The sequence below is a fragment of the Lepidochelys kempii genome, chromosome 25 (genome assembly GCF_965140285.1).
Source record: "Lepidochelys kempii isolate rLepKem1 chromosome 25, rLepKem1.hap1, whole genome shotgun sequence".
NCBI classification, from domain to species: Eukaryota; Metazoa; Chordata; order Testudines; family Cheloniidae; genus Lepidochelys; species Lepidochelys kempii.
In genome coordinates this window covers 19,282,774-19,306,362 of record NC_136404.1, presented here as the reverse complement: position 1 = coordinate 19,306,362, position 23,589 = coordinate 19,282,774, and the positions used below count along the sequence as shown (strand labels likewise).

General features: G+C 46.6%; 1 protein-coding gene across 1 annotated transcript; it reads left to right on the top strand.

The window, feature by feature from the left end:
• Nucleotides 1-1,672: 1,672 nt before the first annotated feature.
• On the top strand, nt 1,673-22,495 carry NWD1 (NACHT and WD repeat domain containing 1). Its single transcript, XM_073324694.1, has 18 exons — nt 1,673-1,756; nt 2,441-2,557; nt 4,306-4,654; nt 4,924-6,202; nt 6,709-6,912; nt 7,153-7,312; nt 7,710-7,827; nt 8,338-8,502; nt 9,061-9,258; nt 11,753-11,875; nt 13,264-13,463; nt 14,790-15,062; nt 15,898-15,988; nt 16,549-16,703; nt 17,539-17,815; nt 18,150-18,706; nt 19,519-19,624; nt 21,721-22,495. Exons 1-18 carry the CDS (start codon nt 1,673-1,675, stop codon nt 22,005-22,007), a joined length of 4,743 nt encoding a protein of 1,580 aa, XP_073180795.1. The 3' UTR covers nt 22,008-22,495.
• Nucleotides 22,496-23,589: the final 1,094 nt, after the last annotated feature.

Below are 23,589 nucleotides of genomic sequence, written 5' to 3'. Positions count from 1 at the left end.
TCTGCGCTCCTGCTGGTGGCCGCGCTGCCTTCAGAGCTGGGCTCCCAGCCAGCAGCCGCTGCTCTCCAGCTGCCCAGCTCAGAAGGCAGCGCGGCCACCAGCAGCAGCACAGAAGTAAGGGTAGCAGTACCGCAACCCCCCTACAATAACCTTGCAACACCCCGCTACACACTCCTTTTTGGGTCAGGATCCCTACAATTACAACACCCTGAAATTTCAGATTTAAATAGCTGAAATCATTAAATTTACAATATTTAAAATCCTATGACTGTGAAATTGACCAAAATGGACAATGAATTTGATAGGGTCCTACCTACTGTATGCAGTATCATCGCAGCCATATCAGCCCAATAAAAGATGTAACCTCACCTACTTTGTCCACATAAACTGAGTAATTCAATGACACAGCAATTTAATTAAATCAACCAGTATTCATAATGACAGGTTTCAGAGTAACAGCCGTGTTAGTCTGTATTCGCAAAAAGAAAAGGAGTACTTGTGGCACCTTAGAGACTAACCAATTTATTTGAGCATGAGCTTTCGTGAGCTACAGCTCACTTCATCGGATGCATGCCATGGAAACTGTAGCAGACTTTATATATACACAGAGAATATGAAAAAATACCTCCTCCCACCCCACTGTCCAGCTGGTAATAGCTTATCTAAAGTGATCATCAGGTGGGCCATTTCCAGCACAAATCCAGGTTTTCTCACCCTCCACCCCCCCCCCCCACAGATTCACTCTCCTGCTGGTGATAGCCCATCCAAAGTGACAACTCTTTACACAATGTGCATGATAATAAAGTTCATGATAATACGAAAGCTTATGCTCAAATAAATTTGTTAGTCTCTAAGGTGCCACAAGTACTCCTTTTCTTTTTGCGAATAGAGACTAACACGGCTGCTACTCTGAAACCTGTCCTGGATCAGTAATAGATCAAAGCTGCTGTGTGGTACTCAACAGCTCGAAGCTATCTCAAAATCCACTGTTGCTCAGCTTGCATTTAAAAAACCATAAAACAAACAAAAAACACATTATGTTTCTACAAAAAGAAAAGGAGGACTTGTGGCACCTTAGAGACTAACAAATTTATTTGAGCATAAGCTTTCGTGAGCTACAGCTCACTTCATCTCAATGCATCCGATGAAGTAAGCTGTAGCTGACGAAAGCTTATGCTCAAATAAATTTGTTAATCTCTAAGGTGCCACAAGTCCTCCTTTTCTTTTTGCGGATACAGAATAACACGACTGCTACTCTAAAACTTGTCATTATGTTTCTAGGCTTTATAAAGAAAATGTTTAAAATATGACTTCACAGCACCAATGCAGTAATGTGTGTCTGAATCTGCATGCAGCAGGAAACAATAGTGCTAACTGTCAGACAGTACTGTGATGAGGAGAGTATGAAACTTAGCTAGATTAGATAAGTATTCATCTGAACAGGGTTTTTAAATCTGAAACCTAAAGGTGATGAGTAGGTTGATGAACAACTAGATAGAAGATTCCTAATGTTTATTTGTGGTGCTGCACAAATCTTTCACCTGATGATTACCTGTTCTGTTCATTCTCTCTTAAGCACCTGGCATGGGCCTCTGTCAGAAGACAGGATACTGGGCTAGATGGACCTTTGGTCTTACCCAGCATGACCATTGTTACGTTCTTCCCTGCAGACATGGCTACAGAGAGAGAGACCCTGCTTAAGGCAGCATACCCCGAGGTCCAAGCCTTCTGTCAGAAGCACAGTTTAATGTTTGAAGTAAGTCATTTGCTGTAGTACAGATTATTGCTGATGCTTTCTGACCTGGCTGCAGACAATCAAAGTGTGTGAGATGCAGGAAAAAAAGTGATCCATGCCCCACAAATGCTCCCTGATTTCTCAGCCTCCCTAAAGGCTCAGGAGTTTTCAGGAAGAGCTATGTTGGCCTCCTAGTTCTTACATTACCTCCTGGCTCCCAGGCTCAACTGGAGAAGTTATTCTATACTTTCTCTACACTGATAAACAACTGTTCTGTGTTCCACCCCAGAGGTAGATGCACTTCAGGAGTATCTGAAATTATCCCAGTCTGTACCATCTGCGCAGAACTTTTGGCATAAAAGAGATCGTTGTAAGGCTGGGGATCATTATTATTATACCCTATAATGCAGTAGCATACAAATATTGTAACAAACATCCCTCAGATTAACAAGTTTCCTTGACTTGAACAAAACTGTATGAGTCACATGCCAGGCTGCCTATGGTTCAAATTCTCAAATTTGTGCCTCCTTACAGATATCCCTGGTAAGAAACTACATGCCTTTCTGCCTCTCCCAAGTTTCTAGTCACTAAGTCACATGGGCCTTGTTGATTTCAGCTTTATCTTTGAAATTAAAGTGATGGGGCAGCTTTGTCCCTCCATATCACTGTCATTTCAAGATGCTGTGCTTTTTTGCTGTTTTGCAGGTAATTGACCTGAGATGGGGTGTTTGCGACATTATAGACACTGATCACATGAGCACACAACTCTGTCTGGAGGAGATTGAATCCTGTCAAAAACTGTCAGTGGGTCCCACTTTTATCGTAAGTACAAAGGGTGCATGCTCAGACCCCACTACCAAGGAAGACATGTGGGGCTGGCCTCACACATCCATAACTTGCTGAGCTCATGTGGCGATTCTGGAGTATTTTAGCAACACACAGAGATGATCAGGGTGCTTGTCATTACTTGGGGGAAGAAGGCTTTAGAAGTATTTCATCAGGCAGCAGAAGAGAGAAGTTTCAGCAATTAGGTGGAGTTGGGTCCCCAAAAGTACACACACGGCACATGTCCAGGCCAGCTCTGAACACATGGGCTCTTAAGGGAACGGGGCTAGAGCACTGGAGACAATGGGCTGTGGGAAAGAGGACTGTGCATACTGGAGAAGCAGCCAGAGTTAGGAGTCAGACAGACAGAATAAGAGGTGAATGGGCAGTGCCATCTATCACTCCAAGAGCTCTACCCCCTGCCCAGCACCCCAGGGCCTGGGTGACGTTCACTGGCAAACTAAACAGCCCAGAAAAAACCTTCTCAGGAAAGAATGTGGCAAAGAACCAGAAATATATTACCATGGCAAGGAGTGAGTGTGTCTGTTCCACTGCTTTTCCCCACACATGGGGAGGAACTGGGGCCCCTCTAACTCCTCCTTCCAGGAGTTGAAGGCTGCATGTTATGGCAACCTCTTTCCTGACCTGCTTGCTGTCCTTCCATCAGGCGACCTAGCACTGTGGTGACAGGCACGGTATTAAAGATCTGATCAGAACACAATACTCAGAGCTGTCAGGTCCTGTTTTCTTCAAAGGAGGTGAGCTGGGGCTACAGTATCAGCCACCTGTTCTGGTGCCAGACCCACCTTGTTGTTTGGGGTTGGTTAGATTTTAGAAAGAGAGAAGAAAAGATGCTGCTGATAGGACAGAACAAACAGGGAGAGGGCCCTGCCCTAGCAAGAGCCCCATCCTGGTAAGGGCCTGGCCCCAGAGAGGGCCCAGCCCCAGAGAGGGCCCTGCTGTGGCCAGAGCTGTGTGCGAGTAAATAAGTCATTAGGCAGTTGTGTGAAATACATCTGATTTCCCCAAGAGTCTTCTCCATTCAAAGCCAGCCAGGTCTCAGAGAGACAGAGTCAATTAGAACCTTAGCACTGAGCTACTGTGCGTGCCCCAGAGGAGCATGCTCTGCTCTGACTATTCAGATGCTCCCATTAGCTGCTCCACGTTGTATTCTGCAAATGCCTCTAGTGTCAGTCAGGTAATTTCATAACCAACCAGCCATGCCCAGACTGCCTCCCACTAGGGGTCTGGCTCCCCAGACCTCAGCCCAAGGCCCAATCTATTTGTCAGGGCCTCAGACACAGCCAAGCTCCCAGGACCTCAGGCCCAGTCCAGCTCTCAGAGCCACAATCACAACCCAATTTCCCCTCTGAGGCCTTGTCCAGCTTGCAGGCACAAGCCCAGTGCAGCTCTCGGAGCCCCAGACCTTCATTTCTACTTATCCAGGAGAAATGAGTTTCCCGCATTTGCCTAAAAGAAAAGGAGTACTTGTGGCACCTTAGAGACTAACCAATTTATTTGAGCATCAGAGGGTAATGGCTTGTAGAAAGTGGTGTTGGAGAGCTGCCGAGCAGCCTCTTGTTCATATTCCGACCTATTCATGATGACAACAGCACCTCCTTTGTCAGCCTTTTTGATTATGATGTCAGAGTTGTTTCTGAGGCTGTGGATGGCATTATGTTCATTTGCCTACAGATGATGATGCTGGTGAGTATTACAGGCTTTTTCTGGTCCCTCTGCTGCAGGGGCTGCTTGGTGATCGCTATGGACACCGGCCCCTCCCCCGACTTATTGAAGAGAAGGAGTTTGAGGCTCTGATTGCACAGCTGACAGGGGACCCCACCGCCACACATCTCCTGACATTTTGGTACTGGAAGGATGAGAACGCCATTCCTTCTGTGTATGTCCTGCAGCCAATTACTGACCACCTGCCCCACTGCCACCCCACTGCCAACCAGGCTCAGCACCAGGAAAATATGGAGGTCTGGAGGAGCGTGGAGAGAGACTTGGCCTCAGCACTGCGCCTGGCAGCCCGGGAAGCAGAGAAACACGGACTCATCAGCCAAGAACAAAGGCATCGCTATGACAAATCAGGTGTGCCCCAACGTGAGACAATGGCCATAGCCAAACAGGGCTCTCCCCCTGCACCCTGGTTTTGTCTTCTTTGTGGCAATCAGGAGAAGATGGGCCTTTAACTCCATTTTGAGTCACCCCCAGGGCAGGTGGCAGTGTGCTGGCTCACTAGCTGCCCTTGAGGTGCAGAGTGGGTGGGTGGGAGTGTGCTGGGCTGATTTAGGCTGTGGCTTCTCCTCTGCTCTTTGTTGGACCTAAATGTTCTTCACATCTCCCCCCTACTTTTGTAGAGACAGAGTGGGAGATTGAACATGCCCTCTTCAGGACCCAAGAGATCGACTTGGCTGTTTCCATATTCCTCAGAGAGGTTGAGGGCCTTGACAAACACCTGCTGGGAGGGACAAGCATGCAACTGCTGGATACAGAGGATAATGGCAGCCTGGACAATGAAGCCCAACAGCTGCTCCACAGCCTCAAGGCAAAAATTGCAAACCATTACCCCCAGCATCTCAAAGTGCACACAGTTCCATGGAATGCACACCCTGGGAACCTGCGATACAAGGGGCAAACCAAGTACCTGAAGGAGCTGTGTGAACAGTTCATCACTGCTACCAATCACCAGGTCCTGAGAAGCCTCCGATACCGAGGGAAGAACAGCGAGGAGCCAGAGGGGCTTTTGCAGGAGCTGAGCCACCACATGATGCGGTGCCTGGAGAATTGCAGAGTGTTCTGTGGGAGGCAAGACTTACTGGATAACATTCTACAAAGCATCAGACAGAATGATGACCACATCCACACACCCCTCATTCTCTATGGGCCTCCAGGCTGTGGAAAGACAGCCCTGATGTGCAAACTGTCTGAGCAGGTGCGAACTCTCCTGGGGCAGGAGACTGTGGTGGTAATTCGCCAGCTGGGGACATCCCAGCTCAGCTCTGCAATCCACAGCCTGCTGAGGGATATTTGTTTCCAGGTGTGTTTAGCATTTGGTTTGCCACCTCTTCCTGTACAGGTAACACAGGCTTGCAGTGATTTAATCCTGTTCTTTCACAACCTCCTCCTCACTGTCTCTCACTTTGGTGTACAGTCACTGGTGTTGTTCTTTGACTCTGTGGACCAGCTAATCTCTGCTGATGGTGCCCACAGACTATACTGGCTGCCAAAAGACTGCCCCTCAAAGGTTCACATTGTTGTCTCCACTTCCACAGCAGAGCATGGGATTCTGGAAACTCTCCAAGAGGCCATGCCTGAGCCCGAGGCCTACTTTGAAGTGGGTCCATTATCCAGAGAGGAAGGTGGGAAGATGTTGGAGGTGCTACTGGCATCAGTGAGACGGAAGCTGAGCCCAGCTCAGCAGACTGTTCTCCTGCACAGCTTCCTTGAGGGTGGGCACCCCCTGCTATTCAAGCTGGCCTTCAATGAGGCCAGGAGATGGGCATCCTACACTCTGCCTTCAGCACTGATGATTGCTACCACAGCCCAAGAAGCCATGCACCATCTATGCGGGAGACTGGAAAAGCTGCATGGCACAGTCCTGGTGACAAACATGCTGGGGTATATTGCCTCCTCACGGTAAGTGCTGCCATATCCCCTTTCGGAGCACCCTGCACCACCTGACTGCTCCTTTTGTCTGGGTGAATTTCAATGGCTAAACACAGCTCCAGGCAACAGCAGCTCTTGGCTTCTGCAGCCTGTGAATGTCTTTACATGAGCATTTGGAAAGCACAAGCTCCTTTCTCTTACCTGCCATACTGCCTAGTCTGATCTATGGGTAATTGATCTCCTGTGCTCCTCCAGGCTTTGAGCTCTTAGCTAAGGCTGCCTAGTGGAGATTGGGGTGGGTGAACATGTTGTGCATCTCTTTCTTGCCCAGAGCTGGAGTCCCTGTGAACAGCAGCTAGGTGGGTTTCCTGGTGGATGGTGGTTTGGGGCCAGCTGGAGAGTGAAGATGAGAGAGAGTGTGTGTGTGTGTGTGTGTGCAAGGAGTAAAGATACTACTCACCCTCCCACTTTGGAGGCTAATGCACACTGTTGGGGGGGAGAAGACTAATCTCCCCCACTCTGTCATTCCCGATCAGGAATGGGCTATCAGATGCAGAGATGAAGGACATCTTGTCCCTTGATGATGAGGTTCTCTCTGAGATTTACCAGCATGGCTCTCCTCCATGTAAAACCATCCTGCGCTTTCCTCCTCTGCTGTGGGCACGACTGCGCCGTGACATTGGAGAGTGCTTGGCAGAGAGGCAGGCAGACGGCTTTGCGCTTCTTGGCCTTGCTCACAGGTACAGCAGGGACACAGGATGAGGAGGGCTGGACAGCAGGGCTGAGCCTAAGCAGGATCCTCACACAGCCAGTACTGGGACATAAACTCCTGTGTGGGGGATGTCCCAGTACTGGCTGTGTGAGGATCCTGCTTAGGCTCAGCCCTGCTGTCCATTCCCATCATTGTTGATTGAGGCTCATGGGAACCCCATCCTCTGGATCCCCATCTCAGTGTCTCTGCTATTTCTTTCCTCTCCCAGACAATTTACTGAAGTGGTGCAGAATCGTTATCTACCAGCCCAAGACAAAACCAAGCGTCACTTGCTCCTGGCAGATTTCTTCAGGGGGACTTGGAGTTGGGGCATGAAGAAGTCCCTGAAACTGCCACTTCTTGGCAAATCGCTGAATGCTGACAGGAAGGTGAGGCACCTCAGCAAGCATTCTTGGTATTTGCAGGCTCTGGACCAAGAGGCCTGGGCCCTCACACTGCAGGGCAGGGAGTGGGATCAGAGGGCATTGGGAATTAGGGCAGATTATTTCTGCGTGGCTTTTGTTTTATCTATATCACTTTGTCCATCGCTGGTAACCCCACTTGACAGGGAATTGGCCTGTATCAACTTGCCTGCTGGCTCTGCTGTGACCAGTTGCAATATTGCTGCAGGTAGCATGTCCCTCAGGCAGTGGTCTGGAAGGGCTAGATATCACACCAGGAGTTGAAATCCAAATACTACAGCACTGGAGGCATTAGTGAAATTAATCCATTACCTGCATCTCACCTGGGTTCTCCTTGGTCACCTCCTGTTTCTCCCTTTACCAGGTAGCACCTCAGCCACTCTGGTTCTCTGATACCGTTGCAAATCGGAGGAAGCTAAGCGAACTGCCTTTTCACTTACTCAACGCTGGGAGAATTGAGGAGCTAAAGCAAGATGTGCTGGGTAAGGGCCAGGGACAACGTTCAACAGGGAATGTGCTTCATTCCTGCAGCTGCATGCAAGGGAGGTGCAGAATCACAATGCATGTAACATTTCTATATTGAAAGCACTGGGAGCTGCCAAACTGAGCATCAACAGCCAAACTGAGAGGGAAACCTGTGAAAGAGAAAAATACACTGTCCTCACAAACTGTTACCCCAGACACTTCAGAGTCCTCATCATCCACACTCCAGTCACTGAGAGAAATAAAAATCCATGCTCCCACTCTTCCCAAGGCTCAGGAGGAGACATTTTAAAACAGTACATTAAAAAACTATTCACCCACTCAAAAAAGGGCTAAAAAAGGAACCACAACAATGACAGCCCCCAGTCTCCCCAGAGAGTGGCCTCAGACCCTCCCCAAGAGTAGCCTCCTCACCATCACCAGAAGCATGACCCCCAGTCCTCTGGGCTGTATGGTTCCTCCTTGTGCCCAATGTTCTCTGCTCTGATGGTCAGTACTCTTTTCTGCAGGGAATATGAACTGGATCACCTGTAAAATCATTGCCACTGGAATTCAGGGCATTGCCAATGACTTTGCCATGTGCAATGAGCATATTAACTGCCCAGAGCTACGTCTTATGCAAGAAACCCTTCTCCTTTTGAAACCAGCACTTGACTATATAGATGGTGGTGTAGGTAAGAGCCACTTCTGGTCCATGTTTGAACTGCAGTTGGGCATGGGCAGATCTGTTATGGGAAAGTTGAAATATTTGCTCCTTAGAAGAAGTTTCTTCCTGGGCAATTACAACTAAAAATGAAATTCTTCCGTAGGTATCTCCGGACCTCTGGGGAGGAACCCGCAATTTTCTTTTTGGAACGTTGTTAGCTTTCATCAACAGACATCTTGTTTATTAGATCAGAGCAGTTCACCCAACCCAGAGGGTCCTTCCCTTCACACTCCCTTCACTATCAGCATCTACTAGCCACCTGAAACACCTGGCAGCATTACCATTAATTAAAGGGATAAATTCACAATTCCCACCCCCTCCCAATGAAAATTCTCCAATACCCAGTTAAATCTATCCAAGTTTTTATACTGCACCCATCCCTGCAGTATCTGAGTACCTAGCCAGGGAAGGGCAAACTCACACCTGTTCATTCTAAACTGGTAGTCTATGCACTGTATTGCATATTGAATGATTGCAATGGCCTCTCACAGCCCTTTTAAAATTATTTTTGTCTTTTCCTTCTTAGGAGTGAGTATTATATACACTGAGGTGCTGGCCAGGCTGCATTTTTTCATGCTTTCCTATCCTGATCTAATTGGAAAGCTGTGCCAGCAGTGTCTGAGCTGGCTCAATGTCTGTCCCCATCCTGTTCTTGTCCCACTGTGTGGATTCCTCCAGCCACCTGGTGGGCCTCTTAAGATGACAATCACTGGATTTCTAAAAGGTAAGGCCTTTTCTCAGGGCATCAAGATTCCTGAGACCAGACGCATAGGAGCTATGTGTGAGGAGATAGCACTATCTCTCAGCTCTCTTTTGTCCCACAGCGTCTCTGACATTTGCTATTTTGTGCTTGGGAAATGCGGAGGGATTTCCATGGGCCTCCTAGGGAATTTCAGATAGTTGGGTTACTTTACTGACTGGTGATTCTCTGTGACCCAACTGGCAGGATGGTGCATATTACTAACACCAGGGCACATGAAGGGAGCCTGGAATGTGCTCCAAGCAACTCTGAGTGGCATTAAAGTTCAGACTAGCTTGTAACAAGAACAATTGATGTTGGGTGTCTGGTCCCTGACCTGTTTCTGAATGTGGGGATCAGCAAGGGCCTCATTCCCCAGGTAGGGGACTAATATTGTTGTAAATATTGGATATTGTGCCTCCCTTTGTAGGCAGAGGTGAGTATTGCACGACATAGGGCACTCATCCAAGATCTCCTTTGCAGGACATTCCAGTATGCTTATGATACTGTGAGGCTTACTCATATTTGGTTTAATTGTTTCTATTTATTAATCTCACTTAGTGATTTCTGAATAATTGGCATAGTGCAGTAATGCACCAGCTCACTACAGTCATGGAGGTGTATTAGCCTAGGCACAAAATCTACTCACTCATCCCTTACCAAGATGAAGATGATAAAGCTCATTATAGTATGGTTGCCTGATTACTCTTGGGGGGAATTCTGAGGGAATTCAAAAAAAGAACTAGATAAGCTCACGGAGGATAGGTCCATCAATGACTCTTAGCCAGGATAGGCAGGGATGGTCCCTAGCCTCTGTTTGCCAGAAGCTGGATATGGGCAACAGGGGACGGATCACTTGATGATTACCAGGTCTGTTCATTCCCTCTGGGGCACCTGACATTGGCCACTGTCAGAAGACAGGATACTGGGCTAGATGGACCTTTGCTCTGACCCAGTATGGCCGTTCTTATGCAGAACTTTGCTTTCCTTTCTCCCTACATAAATGGGCTGCAGTGCTGCTGGCCGCCACTAGGGGCTGCTGGACCCAGCAGAGCCCAGATCACACATAGAGGACATTGGGGCGGGGCAGGGTGGGGCGGAGGTGGGGGCAGGGAGGGAGCTAAAGGGTTCCTGACAGCTGCAGTTCCCAGCATGCCTTGAGGGAAGGAGAGGGCTGCATGCAGGAAACTTCATGCAAGCCTGGGACAGAGCATCAGGCTCTTTCTCCCTCTGGATCCCTGGGCTCCGAGGGAGGCAGGTGTCTTGGCTGGGGGGGGGGGGGCAACGGCTGGGCTCTGGGGGGAAAGGAGGCAGGTATCTGGGCAAGAGGGGGGCCCTGCGGCTGGGCTCTGCGGGGAGGAGGTGCAGGTATCTGGGCTAGGGGGAACCCGTGGCTGGGCTGGGAGTGGAGGGGGTTTGGTTGTATTGGCTGGGGGGGGCCACACAGCTGGGCTCTGGGGGGGGAGGGGTTGTGGGAATCTCTCCCCCTCCCCACCGCTGGGCTCTGCGGGGGGGGGGGGGAGGAAGGGGGCAGAGAAACAGGAACTGGGTTGTCATAGTGGTTTGAGCAGGGGGTTGGACAAGATGACCTCCTGAGGTCTCTTCCAACGCTAATCTTCTATGATCCTATGATTAACTCTCTACTCCTGGTAGAATTCGTGTGTGTGTCTGTATTGTTACAGACATAGTTGCTGACAGGTATTTTGAAATACATTACAAAAATAATTGAAACTGGCATGATTATGTAGTGTTATTTTGACAAACAACATTTGCAGAATTTTGAAATATTATGTGCAGAATTTTTATTTTTTTGGTGCAAAATGCTCCCTGGAGTACCCAATAAAGAAAATGAATGTCCCTGTAGAAGTAGAATTTTGCTAGGCTGCATTAATGTATATATTATGGGATGGGACAGTTTCTGTATTTCTCTGCCTGTAACACAAAGGAATTGTAAGGGTCCATCTGCTGATTTCACCTTTCATGCTGAATTTAGCAACGGTTCTGTTTTTGACTGCTTTTACTGCACCAAGGGAGAGATACCACTCAACGGTATTCACAATATAAACAAACACAGATCCACAAATGTCTGAGGGAATCTAATCTAGCTTGGTTGGTCTCTTGTCACATAACACACACAAGGTCAGTAAGAGATCTGCTGCTATCACAGGTGGGAAAGGATACATAAGAACAGCCATGATGGGTCAGACCAAAGGTCCATCTAGCCCAGTATCCTGTCTTCCAACAATGGCCAATGCCAGGTGCGCCAGAGGGAATGAACAGAACAGGTAGTCATCAAGTGATCCATCCTCTATCTCCCATTCCCAGTTTCTGGCAAACAGAGACTAGGGACACCATCCCTGTCCATCCTGGCTAATAGCCATTGATGGACCTATCCTCCATGAACTTATCTAGTTCTCTAGTTGTATCCTCTCTGCCTACTGTGTCTGCAGACTCTCCTTCCATGTATGTCTAATTACAGGTGTGACAGTGCTGGAGCTCAGTTCTGATCACAGAGTGCTGGTGGCAGGATCTCAGGATGGCACGATGGTTGTGTGGATCATGGAGGATATTGAGGTGATGCACACCTTGACTGGGCACTCTGGTGAGCCTTTTAAAGGGAGCATGGTTGTACTATACCAGGGGTCCTCAAACTTCATTGCACTGCGACTTCCTTCTGACAACAAAAATTATGACATGACCCCAGGAGGCAGGACTGAAGCCTGAGCCCACCCAAGCTCTGCCACTCTGGGTGGGGTAGGGGGTCAAAGCCAAAGCCTGAGCCCCACTGGCCTGGGCAGGGGGGGCCAAAGCCAAAGGTCTTCAGCCCCAGGCAGGGTGCCTGTAACTTGAGCCCCAAACCCCAGGGTGCCTGTAACTTGAGCCCCAAACCCCAGGGTGGAAGCCCTCGGGCTTTGGCCCAGGGCGGTGGAGCTCAGGCTTTGGCCCTGGGCCCCAGCAAATCTAAACCACTTTGGGGTCCCAACCTAAGTTCCCTCTAAGCTGTGCAGCTGTGCACCTGCCTATTAAGCCCCACTCAGGGGCTCAGGACTGCAGTGGAGAGAGCCGCCCCTTCCCACCAGTCCCAGCATGGACCTGCCCTGGACTTGCCGCGGCCGTGGGAGAGGAGCCCCTCGCTTGGCCCAGGCCAATCTCACCAGAGCTGCCGCAGCTAGGGAGAGATGCCTCTCCCCCGGCCCCGAGCTGCTGCTGCTGCTGCGAGAGAGGGCTGGGGGGAGTCCTCTCCTCCCACCGCAGCCCCGGGGCAGCCTGCACCCCAACCCCTCATCCCGGCCCCACCCCAGAGTCCACATCCTCCCACACCCCAACCCTCTGTCCCAGCCCTGAGCCCCCTCCTGCACCCCAAATCCCTCATCCCCAGCCCCACCCCAGAGCCCGCACACCCAGCCAGAGCCCTCATTCCCTCCCCCACCCCTGCCACATGAATTTTGTTATGTGCACCAATATGAAGGTGATGTGTCACACATCAACTTCATATTGGTGCACATAACAAAATTCATTCCGCACATGGAGGTAAAAAATTAGAGGGAACACTGGTCCCGACCCAGAGTTTGAGAACTGCTGTACTATACAGACAGCTTCTGTGTGGTAGCAACACCCAGACCTCGAAGCTGTCAGCTGCACCAACTGTATTTTATGGCCAAACAGTCCTGTTCTATGCACCATCCCTTAAACAGATCAAGGGATTGCCCATAATTAAAGTGATTTTAGAATGTGATAACTGAGAGCCATTTAATGGATTAAAACTGCCCCCTCTAATGTTGCTGTAGAATGCAATTAACTCCCCAGTTGACCCTCACTGGAGAATTTTTCTCACGGCCTTACAAGGGCATTGACTGTTTGCATCCCCTCGTTCCTGAGCTATAAACACAGCAGGTGTTTCACAGCTGATGGTAATCTGGGCACTCTTCCAATTGCTGGAAGTGTGCAAGGTCCCCTGTTTTGCTAATGCTTCTCATTGCTGTTTTGTAGCTGAGGTGAGATGTGTGAAAGTGTTTGGAAAAGGTACTTCCGCTGTCTCAGCTGCCATGGATTACACTCTACGCATCTGGAATTTAGTCTCTGGCAGACAGAAGTTTTCCATTCAAGACACTCACTCTGGAGACCAGCATCTATATCAGCTTCATGTGGATGAAAGGAACAGGATTGTGTATTCAGCATCAGGTGCAAAGGTATGGAACTGGAAGCCATCCCATAATGTGAAGTGCACAGAGAAGACAAGAATCTGAGGAGAAGCCACAAGAAGTTACAATCAGGGAATCATGGAGCATAGAGATGGAAACAGGGGTGCTAGAACTAGGGGTGCCGGAGGTGTAGCAGCACCCCTGGCTTTAAGTGGTTTCCATCATATACAGGGTTTACAGCTTTGTTCAATGATTTTCAGCACCCCCACTATAAAAATTGTTCCAACACCACTGGATGGAAAAGCCTACTGGGTCCTATCCACTCCAAAATCCTGGGGCCAATGCAGAATATCTCAGGTGGACATTTTCTCGTGCTTTGTCCAGTCTACTTTTCAAAGTCCTAAATGATGGGCCTCCCATGCCTTCCCTTCCACTGGCTAGCACAGTGATTCCCGTCTTCAGCAACCATTCAAGGAACTGAAGAAAAAAAATTGGTTGTTTGGAGCTTGGATAAAATGCAAGGCCTGATCTACATTTTAGAATGAGCTCAACCTAGCTATGTCACACAGGGATGTGAAAAATGTCATGCCCTGAGTGTCATGGTTAGGTCGACCTAACCCCTAGTGTAACTGCAGCTAGGTCGACAAAAGGATTCTGATACTGATTCAAACTGGGTTTTGTAGAAACAACAGACAAAGAAAGGGCTTTTGATATAAAAAGGCTGAGTTTAAACTAACTCTGGGCCTTCTATCTAATCCAGCAAGTGGACAAGACCTTCTGTCCAAAGGGCGGGGGGGGGCAACCCTTGCACAAGGATTAGAAGGACTTTTACCTACTAGGGCCCCATAAAACTGATGGGTGACTGCTGGTAAGCTTTTAGCATGCATATAAGAACTTTTATTGTTTTTGTTTTCTCTATAATGCTTTCACCTTAAGAATAAATGCTTAGAAAGAGCCGTGTGGTAACTTGTAACTGCTGGCAATGCACTGTTCATAGCCCTTAGAGAGAATGCAAAGCACAGGGACTGGCCTTTAGGTAGACTGGCTTACTAGGCATATCAAAGTGTAAGGCAGGGAGCTATACACCCTTAAAAAACGCCAGTCCGAAGGCTACGCAGAGACAGGTGATACCAGGAGACCTGGCTGTGACCACAGAGGGGGGACACAGGTGCAGTTACTCCAAGATTGTGATAGGAAGAACCATGTGAAAGTTCTGCCAAGGAATCTTGTTGGTTTTGTAAAATATTTTGAGATCCTTGGAGTGTGAAATTTGGGAAGTTAAGTCAGCATCTAAACTCCAGAATCAATATATGTGCAAATGTTGCACAAAAAGATGTCCAGCAAAGGTCATCTGCCAATCCTTCTTTTTACTAGGTTAATGCCTGGCACCTGGAAACAGCGGAACATATTTTCCAGATTTCTGGTGAGGCCCCAGATGCGTGGCTGTGCACTGAAGTGTTTGAACCAAGGCAGGTGGTTTTGACTGTGTCTGAAGGAGGAATGCTGAGTCTGTGGGACAGCAGCACGGGAGAGCTCCAGTCTAAGCACCAGCTATCAGGGATACAGGAAGAAGCACCAACTTGCAGCATTCTGATCCAGAAGCAAGGAAAGATGATAGTAGGATTTAGCAGGGGTTCCCTCTCCATGGTGCGTCTCTCTGATTAGCTAGCTATAACATTTCAGGGATTTAAATCTATGAAATGCTGGCTTTGTGGGGATTCTGGATTCTCTCGTCTCAGTTTCACTTCGCTCTGTGCTGGTGCCTGCATCTTTGATAGGCTTTTGTCATCATACAGATTCTCTGATAGGTTTTCACACTTCCATGGTTTCTAGGAGTTTCTAAGACAGCCAATTTGACATGCTCTAGCATGATGTTCTTTCTTCACTTGCTCATCCACCAGCAGCAGTGTGATTGCAAGATCCAAGTGCTGTAAAGCTAGGTTCTGTTCCTGACTCTGGCACAAATGTGCTATGTGACTGAGCAAATAATTTCCCCTTTCTGTGCTTCAATTTGGCCATGTGTAATATGAAGAAAATATACCTCACTGGGGTGTTTTCTGTTCATAAAGCGCATTGAGCTCCTTGGATAGAAGGTGCTAGACATGGGTAGAATATTATTAGCAATAAAAGTGTGCAGGGGAGGAGAAAGATTTTGCACCAAGGTCTCCCTAGTAAACTGCCACTAAGGTCCAGTGAAATGAGCCAAAGTACAGTTCCAGGCACCACTCAGCCTTGTGCTGAGCTAGGTAATACGGTGGGTCTCCAAAGGACTTTCTTCTCCTCATGATGAAGAAAACATGCTCCCTATACCTGCAGACCTCATGCTGTGTATACTAGTACACATGGGAGCTGTACAGCACTGAGAGGCCAAACTAAATTCTATTCACCTTAGTTTCTATCCTCCTATTATCTTCCCTCTAACCTGAGAGAGGCAGCTTAACCACCACAGTGCTGTGTCTGACTGTACCTTCTCTTTCTGCAGATCTTCTCTGATGGAAACAGCTTAATGAAGAAACTTCCAGGAAGGGTTCGCTTTCTAGTAGTGTCAGAAGATGAGTCCCTTCTTGCTGCAGGTTTAACTCCAGCCCGATTAACTGGGAAAGATTTCAGCAGATTTATAAAAGATGATGGCAGTAGTCTCTCTAAGTATCATACACCAAGTGTCCCTTAAACAGGGGCCAAGCTGGGGGTCTTTCCCCATTATTAACATGTTCTTATCAATCTAATATGCTCAAAGGGCTGGAAAGCAATGGGGTGAAATTCATCCTGTGCAGAGAGCCCACACATGGTCTATGCACCACATACGTCCTATAATGAGAAAGTAAGTGGGACTTATGTGATGCACAGGACTTGTGTCAGGCCTCTGGCTGGGGAGAATTTCAGTCTTTTGGTTTCTGAGCAGGTCTCAGTGTGCAACTTTAATGGCATGCTGGGACCAACAGATTATGAACATGGATGGAGATATGTAACATTTTAGAGCCCCTGAATGCTTATTGGGTGCATCTGGCCTTGTCTGCACTATATCATCCTGAGTGCTTTCAAGAGCTCCTCCCCAGATCAATAAATCAGAAACTAACATTCCATTCTAAGGTGCCACAAGTACTCCTTTTCTTTTAACATTCCATTGTTTTAGGCTTTGGGGTGTATGTGCGAGTGTTCCTGGCCAACTCAAAGGGATTCCACAGGTTCATGGCAGAAGACCTGGAACATGAGTGTGTGGTGCACTCAGCTGTTTTCTCTCCTGACAACAGCATCATTGTCACATGCTCTCAGGGTGAATCTATCCAGGTAAGAGGGGAAGCTTTCCCATCAGAAATTCCTCCTGCAGACCCAGCTCACACTGTATGCTGGATCTAGTAAGGTGCTGAGCAGGGTCCCTAACCACCTGCCTTGTGGATGCATTTGTGGTGTTTCTGTTGTTGTCCCATCTGAATGTCTTTCTCTTCTCTCTTTTCTAGTTCTAGTAGTGTGTAGCTCTCACTCTGCTCTCCTGTTAATTCTTTTTCTGACATTGAAAAGTGAGTGACAGTGCTATATAAATTCAGAGAGAAAAAGGCCAGGGAGAGCTTATAACCAGAGTATTAAGGGATATTATTTTTAAAATCATTAAAATTCCAAGACCCCAGAAACTGCCCTCTCCTCCAACAGTGAGAGTGAAGCAGCCCAAAGGGAATATTCTGTACCTGAGACAACATTTCTTTCCAAGAGGCTAAGACCTGGTGCCACCCAATTGAGGTCAGCAGGATCTCATGAAGTATCATTCAGAGCAGAGAGATCATATGGGCAGAACACCTCAAGGTGCTTTATAAAAGTTTACTTAAGAGAAGGTTTGTGTGTTTATTAACTGAACAGAAATGCTTCTAAGATATTGTCACTTTTGGAACATTTCCCATCTCTCTCCACTCTGTGTATGACATACTTGATTTCTCTTCTTTGTTTCTTGTTTTATGAGACTGTTTCTTGTATCGTTACTTTGACTTTGTTTTCATAAATTTTTACTTTGATTGTTCTACTCCCCCCTTAGTAGGGTATGGGAAAGAGGAACAGGTAGATTATTTAGTGATTTTATGTTTTCTTACTATTTTGACTGAATGCCACTATGTTTTTTTCTAATTCTTCCCAGGTGTGGAGTTTATCAGAGCAGGGTTTGCTGATAGACACTTTGGATGGCATGGGAACACCAGTGACTCTCTTAGCCCTATGTGGCCACACATTGGTATCTGCCTCCCATATTGCACCATATCTCAAAGTTTGGGACCTCACTTATGATCGTAAGCACAAAACCTTAGCACCAGTCCCAGATCGCACAGGGTGCACTGCAATGTCCCATGATGGGAACTATGTCTACTTCCCTCAAGCCGGACAGAGACATCAAGTCATCATCTGGGACTCCACTAAAGGTGAACGACAATCTATAAAACACTGTAAAGAATTAAAACTTGGCATAGCATGGGAATCAAAATGATTCCAAAAAAATGAATAATCGATCTGACAGAGCCAGGTCTTGTTGGTCTTCCAGGCATGCTGCAAGGACTCTCTGTTCCTTCACACTGCATCAGAAGGAATGGGTTGAGCAGAGAGGGACTGTAAATTTAGGAATTATTTTAATCTCTTTTCTTTAAGAAATTTTCTTTTCTTTTCTTTGGTCTAGATAATTATCATGACATATGGGAAAACCCAAAAGACTAGAGCTGGAGCAGGGAGAACCTCATGGAAACCTCTTCTCTGTTGCAGGTGCAGAGTGTGACACACTGGACACCTCTGCCCAAGTGAGGTGTCTAGAGGTGGCTGAGCAGAGCAAGCTCCTTTTCGCTGGGCTGATGTCTGGAACGGTCCTTGTGTTTCCACTTAATTCCAGGCAGGATGTGGTGTGCATCCCACCCCCGAAGTCACAGAAACCAATCAACCACATGGCACTCAGCAGGCAGGAAGAGCAGCTAGCTATAGCATGTGACGACTTAGTTCTTGTGCTGGATGTTAGCCCTGGAGAGCCATGCCCTGTGATTGACAAGCCCATTTATACCTTTTATACTCAGATCCCTGCTGCTGTGATTTCCAGTGTGGCTGTCCTTGCAAACTACCGGGTCCTCTATGGCATGTCAAGTGGGGACTTGTTCCTTTACGACTGCCCTCATTCCAAAGTGTTTCCTTTGGAAATGCACAGATGCAAAGTCACCTGCTTAGAAACCAGCCATGGAGAGCAATGGGCACTAAGTGGCTCTGAAGATTCTCTGCAGTGTCTCTGGGACTTGGAGCTCTGCCAGTGGGAACATGAAATGTGTTATTATAAGGTACTGCCCTGGTGGGTAGAGATAGGGACATAGCATTGTGAGTCACTTATTTCAATGAGCTAATAATGCATCTGAAAAGCCAATACAGTAGAAAAACTAGTTCACAGGAAACCAAATTTTCATAAAGGAGGACATCTAAATCCTGTGTCTGGCAGCTCAGTTGGCAGCTTGGTACCCATTTTATGCCCTGAAATGCCGATTTGTACATATCCAGGATTTTGATGCCGTATTCAGAGACACTGTCAGTGCACAGTCACGAGCTAATGTGCTTAACATCTCTCTGGTCCAGAGCCTGCTCACCACACTTACTTTCTTGGCATCAGCTGGAGGACTTGCTGTAAAGAGTGCAGGATTTTACTCAATGAATAAGCAAAAGCAACACAGAGTAAACAGGCCAGGAGTAGTGAAGGCAAGTAAAGAAAAAAAAAATGAGGGAAGAGCTTGAGTTGATATTTTTAGCTTTTCGCTTGCGCCTGATAGACCTCAGACTTCACCTGATGATGTACCATGGAGTCAGACTGCGTCCAATCCCTGTCACTTGTAGATTAATTAGGTTCCTGAGAGATCACAGTGGCCCTCCTCCTTTCTGCACAGCTGTAGATTGTTTTACAAGCACAGGAGTTTGTATTGTGGCATTTTGTGCCCCTATCAGGACCACTCTGCCTTATGACGGAAATCCTGGTTTAATTAGATTTTTATCCCAATTCTCACAACTGCTGAGTAGCCACTAAATTGCATATGGCTTCCTAGTCTCAACCTGCATTTAACAAGATACTTATGGTCTAATTCAAACCTTTATCCATTTTTAGCAGACTTCCTTCTTGAAAGGTATTCAGTGCGCTTGCTTCTCGAAAGATGATAAGTACTTGTACACTGGGTCATTCGATCACTCCATTACTGTTTGGGATGTTTTAAGTGGTGAGTAATTCTGGATTTATAGCAAATATAAGGCAGGCTGTACACCTTATTGCCTTTATTAAACAGAGATCCAATGGCCTTGATGTGGTGCAAAGGGAAACAGTTTTCACTTAGCAGTTTGGATGAGAGACTTCCTTGACTGCATGTTTGAACAGAAAACTTGGGATCCATCTCCTGGCTAAAGCAGTTAATTGACAGGCACAGATGGATACAAGGGGTTACAATTATGTGTGGAGGAACAATGACACCTTCCCCCTCACCCCCAAATATCTGTGTTCCACAACGGCCTGACCTGATACCTCTATCTTTTGTGACATCACAACAGGATGTACCATCCCAGAGGCCAAACAGTGGTTCTTTTGGGAGTGACATTATTACATTGACCAGCCACCATTATCTGTGGCTATAGTTTCCTTCTCAGATGTACAGAGGTGATTAGGGTACTATCTCTTTGAAAGAAGAGAAAGACCTTTGACCTCCTCATACAAGGCAGCCACATGAGTCCATTTTTAGAAGTATCCCGAAAGCCTAAGGCCCAGGAGTACAAAAGCACCAGATTCAGCATAAGAAAGAAAGGGGGGGGGTCTTTTTCCTTGCCACATCTCTGTATCAGATGCTATTTTGTGTGATCACACTCAGTTCAGCGCATTTTGCATAATCATTGTGACTGTCCTGTCCTACATGGCTGTATGACTTGTCAGTCTTTCCCAAAGGATGGTGCTAATCTGAGCAGAGGGATTCCAGCAAAAGGGTTGCACAACTGTGTGTTCTGCACCTCTGGTAGCAGATTTACTGCTTTTTGGTATCTAAATTGATTGTAAACTTACACCATGGTAATAAGAAAATGCTTTCTGGGCAGGAGCCCAGTGGGCCTGTCATAAATATAAAGGGAAGGGTAAACACCTTTAAAATCCCTCCTGGCCAGAGGGAAAGCCCTTTCACCTGTAAAGGGTTAAGAAGCTAGGATAACCTCGCTGGCACCTGACCAAAATGACCAATGAGGAGACAAGATACTTTCAAAGCTGGAGGGGGAAGAAACAAAGGGTCTGGGTCTGTCTGTGTGATGCTTTTGCCAGGGACAGAACAGGAATGGAGTCTTAGAATTTAGTAAGTAATCTAGCTAGATATGCGTTAATTATGATTTCTTTAAATGGCTGAGAAAATAAGCTGTGCTGAATGGAATGGATATTCCTGTCTTTGTGTCTTTTTGTAACTTAAGGTTTTGCCTTGAGGGATTCTCTATGTTTTGAATCTAATTACCCTGTAAGGTATTTACCATCCTGATTTTACAGAGGTGATTCTTTTTACTTTTTCTGCTATTACAATTCTTCTTGTAAGAAACTGAATGCTTTTTTCAATGTTCTTAAGATCCAAGGGTTTGGGTCTGTGGTCACCTATGCAAATTGGTGAGGATTTTTATCAAACCTTCCCCAGAAAGGGGGGTGCAAGGTTTTGGTGAGGATTTTTGGGGGAAAGACGTTTCCAAATGACTCTTTCCCAATAGTAAACCCGGTTAGACGTTTGGTGGGTGCAGCAAAAGTCCAAGGGCAAAAGGTAAAATTGTTTGTACCTTGGGGAAGTTTTAACCTAAGCTGGTAAAAGTAAGCTTAGGAGGTTTTCATGCAGGTCCCCACATCTGTATCCTAGAGTTCAGAGTGGGGTAATAAGAAAATGCTTTCTGGGCAGGAGCCCAGTGGGCCTTTGAGAGATTTTCTATCTCCTTACACACTTGAAGTGTACTCTACCTATTCCTCTTGCATACAGTGAAGACAAAGCATTTGGTCCTGATCAGTTGCAAGTTTTATGGCAGTGTGATAAGGCCTTTACAGGCTTCCCTCACTAAAACCATCAATACAGTTCCAACAGGAAGCTAATGACATTACTGATACAAAATTATTATTATTATTACTATTATTAACATTAACATCATTATTAACATTATTTTTTTTGAGTCCAAATTGTCCTTCTAAATGGTTCCCATTTATGGAAAATGACAAGTCCTTTTCCCATGCTTCAGGGGAATATACTAAGCTGCAAGTCCTTTTGTCCATTCTGACCTTTGTTTCTCCCTTTTGCCTTCTGGGGATCTTCTGCAGGTGCCCTGTTGGCTGTTCAATTTGTGTATACAACTGCTAGCAGAATCATGCCAACTGCAGATGGGTTCGTTGCAACAACAAGACTCGGCTACATAATTCGTGAGAGGTTCCACTGCCCACAATCCATAAGCTCACAGTATAATCCACTCCAGAACATCAAGGCAACATGTGTAGTAAAATCCAGAAAGAAAGAGGAGGCAAACCCAAGAGAGAAACATGACAGAGGAAAAATCTCCAGAAACCAGAGTCGAACCAATAAACTCTCTCAAAACTGTATGATCATGTAAAACTGGTGAAGTGGTCGAGCAGTTCCAGAAAGATTCTCAGACTATTTACCTGCTGAATATTTTTCATTTGGTTTGCAGCAACCTGGCTCTGGACTAAGAGTGAGATCTTGCCACTTATCCCAGATCAGCTTGTATTGTTCTCTGAGGTCTTGATCCCATTCCTATTGATTTTCATGATGCAAAATCAAGATTTGATGTTTTTCTAAAAGATATGTTCTAGGAATTATTTTAGGTAAGGTTTATTTACTGTGTTATGCAGGTCAGACCAGATGATCAACATTGTCCCTTCTGGCTTTGGAATCTATAAATCAGGGCCCTAATACTTGTTCATCCTTCTGGTGGTGCCTACCAACTCTTCTGCATAAAAGAACATTTGAGATAACTACTGAGTATGGGTAAGGCCAGGAAAAACTGTCTGGCATGTCTTGACTTGAGAAGCTTTAGATCTATGTATAATAGACTTCCAGAAAAGAGGCATTATCTCTAAAATACCTATGGTATTGGACAAGAACAGAATAAATGATGAAAAGTAAATTTGAATTTTACAACTGTCACTGTTAATTTACAGTTTTATTAGTAACAATGGGAAGGAATATTTTAAGATGCAACTTTACTCCTTAATGTGCACAGCCCACCCATTCCATGTAGATCTGGAAGGGACCTGAAGGGATCATCTAAATCCAGCCCCCCTAAACTGACTTAGGACTAAGCAAACCAAATTCATCCCTGACAGGTGTTTGGAGGATTTTAAGAAAAGGTTAGGCAATGATAGGGATTCCACAACCATTGAAGACTATTCCAGTGCTTTGCTACCGTTACAGTTAGAACGTTTTCCCTAATATCTAGCATAAATTTTCATTGGTGAAGATTAAGCCCATTATTTCTTATCTTACATTCAGTGAATATGGAGAACAATTGATCGCGGTCCTCTTATAACAGCCCTTAACATATTTAAAGACTTATCCAGCCCCTTTTAGCCTTCTTTTCTCAAGACTAAACATGTCTAGTTTTTTTTTTTTACCTTCCATCATAGGTCAGGTTTGCTAAACCTTTTATCATTTTTGTTGCTCTCCTCTGGACTCTCTACAACTTGTCCATATTTTTCTTGAAGTATGGCACCCAGAGGGTGCACAGTACCGCAACTGAAGCCTCACCAGTGTCAAGTACAGTGGGACAATTATTTCCTGTGTCTTAGATATGATACTCCTGTAAATATACCCTGAAATTATATTAGCCATTGCATCACATTACTGACCCATTCTATTTGTGGTTCACTATATCCCCCCAGATCCTTTTCAGCAGTGCTACTGTCTAGTCCGGGGGTTGGTAAACTACAGCCCAGGGGCCACATCTGGCCCTCCAGACATTTTAATCCGGCCCTCGAGCTTCCGCTGAGGAGCAGGGGCCAGGGCTGGCCCCGCTTCAGTTGGGGAGCGGGGTCAGGGGCTTGCCTTGCTCTGCCCAGCTCCCAGAAGCAACAGCATGTCGTCGTCCCCGCCTTCTATGCATAGGGGCAGCCAGGGGGCTCTACACGCTGCCCCAAGAGCCACCGCCGCAACTCCCATTGGCCATGGTTCCCGGC

Excerpts from the sequence above, each read along its gene's own strand:
- NWD1 (XM_073324694.1), top strand. The coding sequence starts at position 1,673 with ATGGCTACAGAGAGAGAGACCCTGCTTAAGGCAGCATACCCCGAGGTC. Across the intron at positions 18,707-19,518 it reads ATGAAATGTGTTATTATAAG|ACTTCCTTCTTGAAAGGTAT; the intron begins GTACTGCCCTGG and ends CATTTTTAGCAG. Across the intron at positions 19,625-21,720 it reads TGTTTGGGATGTTTTAAGTG|GTGCCCTGTTGGCTGTTCAA; the intron begins GTGAGTAATTCT and ends GATCTTCTGCAG.